Below are 13,322 nucleotides of genomic sequence, written 5' to 3' on the forward strand. Positions count from 1 at the left end.
GCTCAATGCCCAGACATTCTGATTATGCAGATTTATGTTGGAGTTCAGTGATATGCTTGTTAAATAAAAGCTACAAGCTTTTTAAATGTAGATAGTACTTGAACTACATTTTGAGAACCGGAAAGAAGGGGGCTTCAGTTTTAGCTTGTTCTTTTCCTCAGTTCTTTGTCTTCCTTTGACTCATTGACTGTTTGTCAGGTTTCATTAATGGGGAATCATGGTATTCTTCTGTGAGTATCCTCAGTTAGGTAATACTAAATCGATGGTTCCCCTGGGTATTTAGGATTCTTCTGTACTTCAGTTGGATGGGGGGGGAAAAGTGAGCCTGGGCTCTTTTTCCTTCCTCTCCCCTCCCTTCCCCTTCCCCCCTTCTTGTCTTTTAGTCCCAAATATATATGTTTGTTTTTTTGTTTTTTTTAAATATATCTTTATTGATTTCAGAGAAGAAAGGAGAGGGAGAGAGAGAGATAGAAACATCAATGATGAGAAAGTTATTGATCGAGCCCGCAACCTGGGCATGTGCCCTGACCGGGAATCGAACCCCAATCGCCTGGATCCTAGGTTGATGCTCAACCGCTGAGCCACGCCCAGCCAGGCACAAATATATGTTTCTGATTCAGATCAGTATGTTGCTTAAATTATTTCACAGATTATTATGATCATAGAGATTTCCATTGTAATATAGGATATCTGTATTTCAGTTAACTTTGCTACTGATGTTTAATTTAGAACATGATTTAATTTAATCATTGTTTCTCAAGAAAGTGACATTGAAAGATTAACAAAGGTTTCTGAGGATGGTGTTAGATTGGGTGTCTAGATACTGTAATTAAATACTCAGTTTTAAAAGAATGTTTAGAAGGGGGTTGTTTTATTGTCTCCACAACTATTTCCCTCATAGCCCCTCAGACTTTCTAATAAATATGTCTAAATGTTTATAGAAATTCTTCAGTAATTGATGAGAGAAACATTGATCCTCTGCCTCCTACATGCGCCCTACTGAGGATCGAGCCCGCAACCTGGGCAGGTGCCCTGACCGGGAATCGAACTGGTGATCTTTTGGTGCACTGGCTGACACTCTACCAACTGAGCCACATTGGCTAGGACTCTCATTGTGCCTTTTTAATGCCTTGGAAACCTTACCTACTTCATATCTTCTGTTTATGGTTGAATGTTATTTAATCCACCTCCTGCAAGAGTTTCTCTGCGATACCTATACTAATTGTTGACTCTGGAGTTGTTTTAACTTTTTTCTCAGTTTTAACTCTTCCTCATTTTGTTTCCCTTGGAACTTACTTGAGTGGTAATATTGTTTGCCCATCACTAATTAAAATTTTCTTTAATAACAGATTTATACCTAAAACTGGAAGATGTGACCCATAAGTTTAATAAGCCCTGTATAATGGATGTAAAGATAGGGCAGAAAAGCTATGATCCTTTTGCCTCATCTGAGAAGATTCAGCAACAGGTCAGCAAGTACCCATTAATGGAAGAGATTGGGTTCTTGGTGCTTGGCATGAGGGTAAGAGTGATTATTAGTATAATACATTTTTCTTTACATGTTCTTTCCTTGAAAATTATTGATATCATTATAATACTAATATATAATAAGATGATATATTTCGGAATTCAGTTGTCTACAACTCCCCAGTGTGGGCAGAGATTTTATTTTTTGCTCACTGATATATGGTCAGTGTCTGGAATGATTGTGACAGATAGTATGTGATTAATGAATGAATGACTGACCCTCAAGACTCTGACTCTGGTAAATTTGATTTAAATAAGCTTTAAGTTTAGCTGTAATATAAATAACATGGTAAGTAAATGTTATATTATTTATGATTTTCCCATGAGGAAAGTGCTAAGTTTATATACTCAGTAATTTTTCTTTCTTTTTTTTTTTGTAATTTTTCTATATTTTTGAAATAGAAAAGGGAAACTAAAATTAGGTCGCTGTGGCCTAAAAAGAGTTGTTTTATTTGCTTGTTGATTCTGTGGTGGGCAGTTTGAGCTGCTCTCAATAGACAGTTCTGCCGATCTCACCTCAAGTGCTTCATGTGGCCATACCCATCTGATGGCTTGACTGGGTCTAGGTGGTCTGAAGTGGCCTTACGCGTGCATGTGGTCATTTGTTCTGACTTTCCTTTGGGCCTTTCCCATGGAGTTTTTCATCTTCCAGGAGGCTAGGTGGGGCTCCTCCATGCGCCTCGTTCCAAGAAGGTGAGCGTGGGGGCTGCAGGGCCAGTGAGATGCAGGTTGGAAGTGTGGAGGCTGAACTTGCTAGGTGGTTGTGCACCTATGTAAGCATAATGGAGTGGTTTTGAAATTCATTGTAAAAGATGACATATGGATCTTCTGAGTTTTAAATAGGAGAGTTAATAAATAGAAAGCATTATAGATGGATTGTTAATGTGATGGTTATAACAGCACAGTTGAATTTGGTATTTTGATCAAAGAAATTGTTGATGCAGTTATTTCATTTAGAAAACTAATTAAACGTGGGCATATAGTAAAAGGGAAAAAGGTTAATGGCATAATGTTAAAACAGACAAGAAATAAACATCCTACAGTAATCTGACTGGGCAACTATTTAAACCATCACTGTTTTTAAATCTTACTCTTCCACTTTCCTTCTCACTTTTATCAGAGGACTTCGCCTTCTGCTTCAGAAAATATTAAAGCCATTAGACAAGATTTCCTTTAATTTCCCTTAGATAGATGTACATACCTAACCTGCAAGTGCTTTCATTCCCTCTTTATTCCTTCCTGTCACATTGACAAATTTTCCATCCTAAGGACAGCCCTTCCCTGTGCCCTCTGGATCTCATCTTCCACCTCTTCAGGAATCTAATACTATTGATTCTCTCTCATGTCTTATATCTTCAGTTTCTGTCTCTTTCCTGAGTCTTTTCATTTCACAATTTTTTAAAAACATCAAAACCCACCTTTACTTTGTTCCACTGTGAGTTTAACTTGCCTCCCCTTCACAAACAAACTAGTTATTTCCATTTCCTTACTTCCCACTTAGTATTTTTCAACCTCCAATCTGGCTTTTACTCCATCATGCCACCAGATTGGCTCTTCACTAACGTCCCTAATGACATCTTCATGTCACTAAATCCAAATGTCATTTTCATTACTCACCTTACTTCACTTTGAAAAGCAGCCTTCAAAGCTGACTAGGTTTTCCTTGAAACATTCCTCTTTGTGTTGGGTGATACTACACACTCTCCTGACTTTTTCCAAAGGCTACTTTGCAGTTTTTTTGGCCAGCTTTAAACTTGAGGCTAACCCTTGGTGGATTGAGGTGGATAATTTTTCATATCGGAACTACTCATTTATCCTTTTAAAGAATTCTCATTGGTAGTGGATGTAAATTTGTTAAGTGCCTTTTCAGAATCTATTGATATGAAGACATTATTTTTTTTTCTTCAATCTATTACAGTGACTCATATGAATAGATCTTTCCATCTTTAACCACTGCTGAGATAAATTCCACACAGTCAAAGACTATTCATTTTTAGTATTCACTGCTTTTTCTGACAGGTTTATCATGTTCATTCTGATAGTTATGAGACACAAAACCAGCACTATGGAAGAAGCTTAACAAAAGAAACTCTGAAGGATGGTAAGGATTGAAAAACCGTATTTCAATGCTTTTATTACTGCACAGTTATCAAAATAATTCCAAAGTGATTTTGGTTTTAATTCTCTTTTGGTATGATTCAATTCACAATAAGTAAACTTAAACTTTTGTTACAGGATATACCATACCATAATTTATTTTGCCCCAATTAGATTTCCAAAACTTCTCAATTATAAAAAAAAAAAAAAAAAAAAAGAAACTTATATTCACACAATTGGATTAATCTTGATCCCTGCTTCATATATACCAAAACCTTGAGTGTATTTTAAATTTTAATTCTTTTTTTAATCCTCACCCAAGGCTATTTTTTCTGTTGCTTTTTAGAGAGAGTGGGAAGGAAGGAGAGGGAGAGAGAGAAACATCGATGTGAGAGAGACACATCAATTGGTTGGCTCTTACACACACCCCGGACAGCGCCTGGGATCGAGCCTGCAACCAAGGTACATGCCCTTGCCCAGAATCGAACCCTGGATCCTTCAGCCTGTAGGCTGACACTCTAACTACCGAGCCAGACCAGCTAGGGCTCATTCATTTCTTTTTTTTATTAATATACTTAAGTAAAAATGAATATCTATGAACCAACTATCTAGTCCAAGTACTGGAACTAGAGGTGGTCTTTAAAATCATAGCATATAGCCCTGGCCAGTTTGGTTCAGTTGGTTGAGCATTATCCCACGCACCAAAAGGTCACTGGTTCGATTCCTGGTCAGGGAACATGTCCAGGTTTTGGGTTCAGTCCCCGGTCGGTATGCATGCGGGAGGCAACCAGTTGATGTTTCTCTCTCACATCAGTGTTTCTCTCCTGCTCCCTTTCTCTCTCTAAAATTAATAAAAACATTAAAAAATCATAGTATATAGATCATGGTATCTTAAAACTGTTACATAAGAGACTTTAAAGTGTGTGTTGTAGCATGTAATTTCTTTTTTATTTAAATTTCTCTTTTATAGTTGAGCTGCATATTATTAGCTTCTAGAACTACATTATGAATGAACAAGTGGCATGAAAAGTAGTTTAAATAAAGTCTGTTAACATATATGCTTCTAAAATATTTATGGACAAGATAAAAGCAGTAATATCCTAGATTTCTGGAAATAATATTCTATTGAAAGTTTATTTTTAGCTCTACCTCAGGTAGGGAACAGGTTATGTGTAATGTAAAGAGTTTGAAGAAGAATTATTATTTTATGTGTAAAAAACAGGCATCCACAATGTGATCTTAACAATTAGTATTTGCCTCGGCCAATAGCAAGATAACATGCAGATTGGCTCTTTATTAAAATATTTCTCTAATCAGAATATATTTTTTAGAAGTTTCTGTCTCAGAGTGGGGGAACAAGCTATTTAAAGGCAGAAATCAAATCGTACGTACCCATAAATTTCCAAATACGATAAAATAGGCATAAGTAATTTTAAGAGACCTAATAATCTGATAGGTTAAAACATTTAAAAGTCTTAATTTTGGATAATATACTCAAACTAGAGTAGTGCTAATCTCTAAAGTGAGTTTAACTTTTGTGAAAAGACTGATTTAATCAATATTATTGAGAACAGGAAAAATTTAGTACAGTTATAACGTGGTATTTTAGTAATGGGATGTTGACACCATTAAAAATGGTTATGATCTGCCCAGCCGGCATAGCTCTGTGGTTGAGCATTGACCCATGAACCAGGAGATCAGGGTTCAATTCCCGGTCAGGATACATACCTGGGTTGCAGGCTCGATCCCCAGTAGGGGGTGTGCAGGAGGCAGCTGATCAGTGATTCTCTTTCATCATTGATGTTTCTATCTCTCCCTCCCTCCCTCTCTCTCTAAAATCAAAAACATATTTTTAAAAAATGGTTATGATTTTGCCCTCGCCTGTTTTGCTCAGTGGTTAGAGATTTGACCTGTGGACCGAAGGGTTCTGGGTTCGATTCCGGTGAAGGGCACATACCTTGGTTGCAGGCTCGATCCCTGGCCCTGGTCGGGCTGCGGGTGGAAGGCAACCAATTGACGTGTTTCTGTCACATCACTGTCTCTCTTTCTCTCCCTCTTTCCTCCCCTTCACTCTCCCTAAAAAATCAATGAAAAAATATCCTCAGGTGAGGATTAAAAAAAATAATGATTATGATTTAACTCTAGGTTTTAAATTAGCTCTTAAATGTGATTCTAACAAACGAGAAATTTTTCTATAAAATCCCTCACAATAGCAAATGAAGCAATTCTTAGAATACATTCCTGAAGAGAATATATGTAGAGAGGACTAAACTACCAGTCTATCTGTAATAAATACTTTTGTCTGAATAGGATGTTTCACTTTGCATAAGTGTCACTTAAATGTTTTCTAGTAAAAGCATCTTCACCAGAAATTAAGTGAGGTCCCTGTTTCTATATCTGACTAGAATTCTTCCCTGTTCAGTTAATTGCAAGGGATAATGGGAAAAAATGGTATCTAAGATGAATTTACTTCCCAAGTGGTAGCTGTTTTATAATTGTATTATAATCATAATAATACATTACAATGTTATTATATTTTCCTTTTTATAGGAGTTTCTAGGTTTTTTCATAATGGATTCTGCTTAAGAAAAGATGCTGTTGCTGCCAGTATTCAGAAGATTGAGAGTATTCTGCGGTGGTTTGAAGGCCAGAAGCAGCTTAACTTTTATGCAAGTTCATTACTGTTTGTTTATGAAGGTTCATCTCAGCCAACTACTACAAAATCAAATGACAGAACTTTGGCAGAAAAGTTATTGTCCAAAGGACAACTCTCAGACACAGACGTACTGGAGTACAATAATAACTTTCGAGCGTTAAGTTCCACAACAAATGGAAAAATAGAGGCTTCAGTAGGCAAAAGCTTGTCCAAGATGTATGCTCGTCACAGAAAAATGTATTCAAAAAAGCATCACAGTCAGACTTCATTGAAAGTTGAAAATATAGAGCAAGACAATGGGTGGAAAAGCTTGTCACAGGAACATTTAAATGGAAATGTACTTTCCCAACTGGAAAAAGTTTTCTACCATCTTCCCACTGGTTGCCAAGAGATTGCGGAAGTAGAAGTGCGAATGATAGATTTTGCTCATGTATTCCCTAGCAACACAATAGATGAGGGATATGTTTATGGGCTGAAGAATTTAATTACTGTGCTGCAGAGTATTTTAGACAATTGAATCCTTTGCTGCAGTCTTTTTAAGGGGTGGGGCAATCATTGTGAAGAGCAGCAGTCAATATCTCTGCACTTGTAATGCTATGTAAACAATTTGTATTGTGAGTCTACATTTTATTTGTCTTTATACTTTTGGTAGAGGGTTAACTTTTTTATAATCTTACTCAGGAAAACTAATTATTTGTTCATTAGAAAACTATGAAGAATAAAGAAACTTTGGAATGTTAAGCAGGGAATGTGGTGGTACATGATTTAAACATCTGTGTGACTTAAGCAAAATGCAAACCATTATTCAGTCATTAAGAGTTTAGTTTTCTGTAGTCAGTTTATCATGAAACCTCTGTCCACCCAACCTTGACAATGAGCCATATCTAAACTCATTACATTATGAGAACACTTTCAAAAATCTAGAAAGCACAGGTTGATGTACTTAGTATTGCTTTTTGAAGTTATTAAAACTGGAGAAAATTCTACTTCAGAAATAAGTACTGTCTAGGTTTTATATTAAAGTTTAGACCAGCATATCAAAAGGTGCTTCTTAGTGAAATGATTTTGAAGTATTGCATTCTAAAAGCAGATTTTCCCTTTAATTTTTATTATTCACATTTCAACATGTTATACATGAAAAAGATATTTGAATTGGACAAAAACAAAATCTTGAAATTAAGAGCACTAATAATTATTCTTGCTAGGGCAAGAAGAGACAAGCTACTTGGAAGGAACATGTTTTTCTTTTAAAATCTTTTATGGGCAAATTGGAATATATATTTACTACATTGTGAAAAGTGTTATAAACTGTATAATACTTTTTCCTCTAACTGCAGCTTCAAAAAGGTGGGTGAATGAAGGTTTGTCTCATTTCTCCTTTAAATACCTTAAAATTTTAAAAAGTTTATATATTTTTATGTGTTCATTTAGCTAAGTAGTATAAATATATGTTGCTAAAAATGGTGTTTCTCAGAATTCTAATATGCAGTGAAGGACAACATCCAATACTGTGCTATCAAAAATGCTGTGTAAATTAGTACATCATAGAGAGTGGTGCATATCTAAACCCACACTTCTGTTTCATTCTTACTCAAAATTGTTTTATATTCAAGAGATAAATTATTATTTAATTTCATGGAGGGGGGACAACACTATTTTTCCTGTATAAATTAGATTCTGTGTTATCTGTGTTTCATATTCACCTTTTAAAAAATATCCAGTTATTATTGAAAACATTTAAAACTTTAAATTTGCAAATGGGTTAGATGTTTATGCTCTCATTGCTTGCATTTGATTCACTAATAGCACATCTAAGTAGTTAACAGTTTCGCCATATTCTTGGAAAATGGTTGAGAGTTGGGAATTGTTAAGTGTCCTCCCTCCTCCCCCCGTTTCCCCTAGAATTACAAATTAATCTTAAATCCATGCACCCTTTATGGGTGTGAAGGAAAGTATCACAATTTCATGTTTAAGTCACCTTCCCAACCTTCTCTGAGGGCAGTTTGCAAATATCTGAGCACAAACAGAAGTACCAAACGCTCTGTGAATTATAAGCTTAATAAATCTATTAAACCTGAATAACTTTGAAATTCATATGCATTTTGTTAGAGCAGAATTTGATTGTTTTTAATTTCTTTAGAGTCATTGTAAGTTTTCTATAGGGAATTCATATTTTTCTCTACTGCCTAAGTGGGTATTGGCTTTTGCTTTTTTTATGGGGATGAATTCAAGTCATAATTAATAGAAATTTTTTAGTTTTACTTGATTTTTCGTACAATATTGACTTGTTATTTGGATAGTGGTTCAATAAATTTTAAGTTCAGATAATCGGACACTATTTTGAATCTGAACAAAACAAGAATTTTTTTTTTGTAGGGGATGGTATCAGCCTATGTAAAATGAATTTAATACATTTAAGTATTACCAGGTTTTTTGCACATTTTAGCTCAATAAAGTGTGAATAAACTGTTCAGATTTTCTTTACTCATATTTGGAAATATAGTTTTGTAAAATCAGTGTCTTACCTTTTTGATACAATAGATCATGTTTTGTTTTATTTTAATAAAACAAGAAGCGCTTTTATCTTTTGTTTTTCAGGGAAGGGATTAACATTTAATTCTGTTTGTTTACATTTTTTATCACTGTTATCCGATGTTCATTTTATGCTACTTTATAAGTAAGCTTACATATAACAGAATAAGTATCTGTGTATGTAATCTATATGTGACTATTTTACTATCCACTCCAGCCATTTAGCATTATGCTGAAATTTACCACTGTGGGAATAGAATGATCACTATTTACCAAGCATATTTAAACATGTAAATGTTTAAGAAGTAAGCATAATAAGGATATAGTTTGGATTGATAGATTATCAAAATTTTTTCCACTAGGCAACACAATGGTTTTTAGTGTATTTCTTATGGAATGCACTCATAAAAGAATTTTAAGAAATTATGGAGAGTGAATAATACATTTCTCTAATAAAAATTTAAATTGTATAATAGTTTTATAATAAAGTATTTACACTAATTGATATTTTAATATGGATGGAAGTTGCATAGATTCAAATAAAAAATTGATAAATGCTAAATATTTTATCTAAATAGTTTTTCAAGAAACAGTTGTGAAAATGTGTATATTAAATAGCTCTAACATGGAGCTTGTGGTATTTTCAACTCAGTATTCATTATTCTTTATGTGTCTGGAAAGATTGTACTTACTCTGCCTCTTACACTACATTTTGCTATTGTGGGGCTTTAGATTGTGTTCAACTGAATAAGAACTTTTTATTTTATTTTGACAGTATAATTTACTGTTGAATGATTTTCAAGATGATGTTCTTTACATCATTTCTATCAAATTTATAACATAACTTAAGAAAAAGAAATTAATTTTCAGAGATATTTCAGTTGCATTTTTCTTGTTTCATGCAACTGAAAACATTTGTTTCTAGGCTTTGGAAAGGGGGGAAGAAAATGGTAAAACAATGAAAGAATTTTATTTGTGAAATTACAGAAATTTCGTCCACTATTTTAAAGCATTGCCATCATTTTAGTACCATTTTCTCATGGCAGTTCGCCGTCTGATACTTTAAAACTTGATTTGCTTTAAAAATTGTTTACAATGCTTTGTAATAATCTTTCTGATCCAGTGCCTTTAACCTTGATTTGATATATGTGTACCTTCAGTTGTCCTTCCATTACATTCTATGTTATCACAGCGTAGACATCAGTTTCTTTTAAAAAATTGTCAATTTGGTCATGCAGAGAGGCAAGTTGTCTATTAATGCTCTGGGAAAACAAGTAGAGTTGCCTATGGAGGCCAGGCTTCTTAGTTTATTCAGAAATACTTACTGGATATCTACCATGTGCCAAGCATTTTTAGCCCCTGAATATGTAGTTGTGAACCAATCAGACAGAGCCCTATTCCAGCATTCTTTCTAGATGGGGTGGGGTTGGGGACTGAATTAAAATAGAGATACAGAGAAATATTCATTTCAAGATGATAAAGTTAACTAGCATTTGAGTTTGTATAAAGATAAGGTAATTATTAAGTTGTGATGAAGCAACTAACAATGTTAGAGAGGTTAAAAATACTTCACAGCATTGTAACCTCTATTTGACTTAGAGTTTGGGTAGCATAAAAAGGCCTTAAGTTTTCAGTTTTCTTGCTGGTAAAGGTACGTTTACTTAGACTGACCATTTAGAGTAGTGCTTTAACATAACATTACTGTGAAAAACATGCCATTATATTTTCACAAGCAAATTACTGCACATTTTTTACATTGCATTTTATAGTACAAATGATTTAGGCCTCAATCTTCAAATCACTGGTATTTTAAATTTGGCAAGGAACATGAAATTACTTTTTGACTTACAGAATGATTTTATTGTTACTGAAAATGCTTGTTAATATTTTAAGAAGGTTGGAGTTTCCGTTTTTGAGGAGTTAATATTTAAATTATAATTTTGATAGCATCTAGTAAAAGGAAATAGTATTCATGAGATTAAACAAATTAAAATATACTCTCAAGAATTTTTTTAATTGTTAAACTTTGTCATCGCGCCTAAATTTTGGCCTGGTGTTCACTTACAATATATATTAACAAGTTTAATTATGAAGTGAAATAGTCTCAAGTATGATGTATGATATGATGCACCTGCATATAAATGAAAATGGTGTGCACAAAGACACTTTACTATGGGAGCTATACTGGAAGATTTATGAAAGCATGTGAAATTGCACCTAAAATTGTGTTATTAGTGACTGCTAAGTTTATTGTACTTGATGAATGAATGTATTTAGTCTAGTCAAAGTTATATTGGTTTAAATGTCTCTTTTTTAATGTGTCTGTAATTTGTACTCTTGATGGGGGGGTGTTCTTGGACTGCAGGGGTTATTGTCAATGTGTGATTTTATTTTATAGAATCATCTAATGTGATATACCAATTTTTATAAGTGATATTTAGATAATTCTAATAACTGTATATTTGACAACCTATTAAAATGTTTTACATTGGAGCTTTTTTTTTCTTTAATTGTAATATACTAACTCATGGTAGTTTAAAAATAACTTCATTCAAATATTTGAGTGCATATTAGGTACCAGAAACTATAAGAATCATTAGGGATTCAAAGATGGTTAAGATAGAGTGTTAATAGGAGCGTATGCATTGGAAATGAAAAAGTGTGTAAACCTTTATTTGAATATTTTTTCCCCTATTATATGGACTGAAATCTTTGGAATTAACCTAACAGAAGTGGACTCTAGGAGAAACAAATTAATTTGGCTGTGAAAACATATGCTATAATTTTAAAACTTCAGAAGTAGGTAAGATATTTTTGCATGTATTTGAAATTTCATGAATTAGTTACTTAATCAGTAACCAAGTTATTTTCATTCATTCATTAAAAAGAGAGGGCACTGTCGAAATTCTACCCTTGACCAGGCACTGTATTTGGCTTCAGAAATTTAAAAAAGATAACAGATTCAGTACCTGTGCTCGAGATAGGTACTGTCTGGTAGAAAGAAAAAAAAAAGTAAATATGGGATAAAATGTAATTGGGGCTGTGATTGGTTTATCAGTATACAGCAGGGTGTGCAAGGAGTCAGTCTGATAGCATACAAGAGGAAAAGAGGGAGTGATTCATGGCCTACAGCAATTGTGAGGCAAGGTTCCTGAAGGTTGTATGGCTTTACTCTTGCACCTGCTGCTGTGCACCATGGGAAGGAGTTTTTCTCTTTTTAAGACTGGCTGCCTAACTGCTGAAATCCCTCTGCCATTGTCTCCAACTTATAGCTAAGTGTAAGAACTAAATAAAAGCTGAAATGAAATAATAAAAAGTGAAAATAATCACTTGGGGATTTAGTTAAAAATATAGGTTCCGATTCAGCAGGCCTGGTTGGGGGTCTGTGACACTCCTTGTCCATGGACCACACTTTGATTAGTAAGATTTTTAAAAAGTTCTTTGGGGGTGGAGTTTGCAGTAGAATTTGGATCACTTTGATCCAAGAAACCAGAGCTATTTGAAAGCCAGGAGAGAAAAAAAATGGGTTAAGAATGTGAGAAAAGACAGCCAGCAATAAATCAAATCATGTGGATACTTGTTAGTCCATGGAAGAATAAATAGTATCACTTCATACATCTTGAAGATTGTAAACTTAAGGTAAATAGGCTTAATTTGTAGCTTATATGGCTTGGATCCAGTTCAAAGAATATTCTTATTCTCATAAATTTATGAAGAAACCGTACCATAACTTTAGTTTTCATAGTCTTGGATTCCGTTTTCATTTATTTACTTACTATTTTTAAGAGAGATAGGAAGGGAGATAGAGAAACATCGATGTGAGAGAGAAACATAGATTGGTTGTCTCCTATACATGCCCTGATGGGATCAAACCCGCAACCTAGGTATGTGCTCTGACTGGGAATCGAACCCATACACTGACGCTCCAACCAACTGAGCCACACCGGTCAGGTGCTTCCATTTTCCACTTTCTGTTGTGATGACCCTAACCCATCTAGGTTATGCCAGAGGCAGAGAGGACAATCAAAGTAAGGGCTAGCATGACCACTCTGTCAGCAGTTAATGCTCATAACACCCCAAATGTTAGTGGCTTAACAACCATTCTTTATTATTTGTGTGGATCTGTAAGTCAGTTGATCTTGGCTCGACTTACTTATGTTTGTACGATAAGCTGGCAGGTCAGCTGTATGGGGATGGGGTTCGTGAGCTAGTCCAGGATGGCTGGGGTGATGTGTCTCAAATGCTTTCAGCAGGCTAGACCAGGCATTTTCTCTAGTGGTAATAGAGGCCCAAGAGGAGACTCTTGAACATGCAAACAGGTTTCAACCTTGTTTGAGTCAACTGCTGCTACTATTGCCCAATCCAGAGTCAGTGTGGGAGGACACTGAAGAAGGGCATGATGCAAGGAGGCCGCAATGCAGTCAACATGTCCAATCTCAGACCAGTTTGCATAGGGCACCAGGAAACTGAGTCCTGGCTTGTCATGGTCATGTGTTAATCAGGCAGCCAT

At 34.7% G+C, this 13,322-nt stretch overlaps 1 protein-coding gene across 2 annotated transcripts in view; it reads left to right on the plus strand.

Annotated features, from left to right (window-relative positions):
- Nucleotides 1-12,093, plus strand: part of IPMK (inositol polyphosphate multikinase) — a 29,022-nt gene extending 16,929 nt beyond the window's left edge. For both annotated transcript variants that reach the window (XM_081158910.1, XM_081158911.1), the window contains exons 4-6: nt 1,350-1,522; nt 3,547-3,628; nt 6,175-12,093. In XM_081158910.1, the coding sequence (XP_081015036.1) occupies nt 1,350-1,522; nt 3,547-3,628; nt 6,175-6,797 (878 nt within the window). In that variant the 3' untranslated portion in view covers nt 6,798-12,093. The remainder of the gene's footprint in view (nt 1-1,349; nt 1,523-3,546; nt 3,629-6,174) is intronic.
- Nucleotides 12,094-13,322: the final 1,229 nt, after the last annotated feature.

Source organism: Miniopterus schreibersii (genome assembly GCF_964146895.1).
Source record: "Miniopterus schreibersii genome assembly, chromosome: 14".
Classification (NCBI taxonomy): Eukaryota; Metazoa; Chordata; class Mammalia; order Chiroptera; family Miniopteridae; genus Miniopterus; species Miniopterus schreibersii.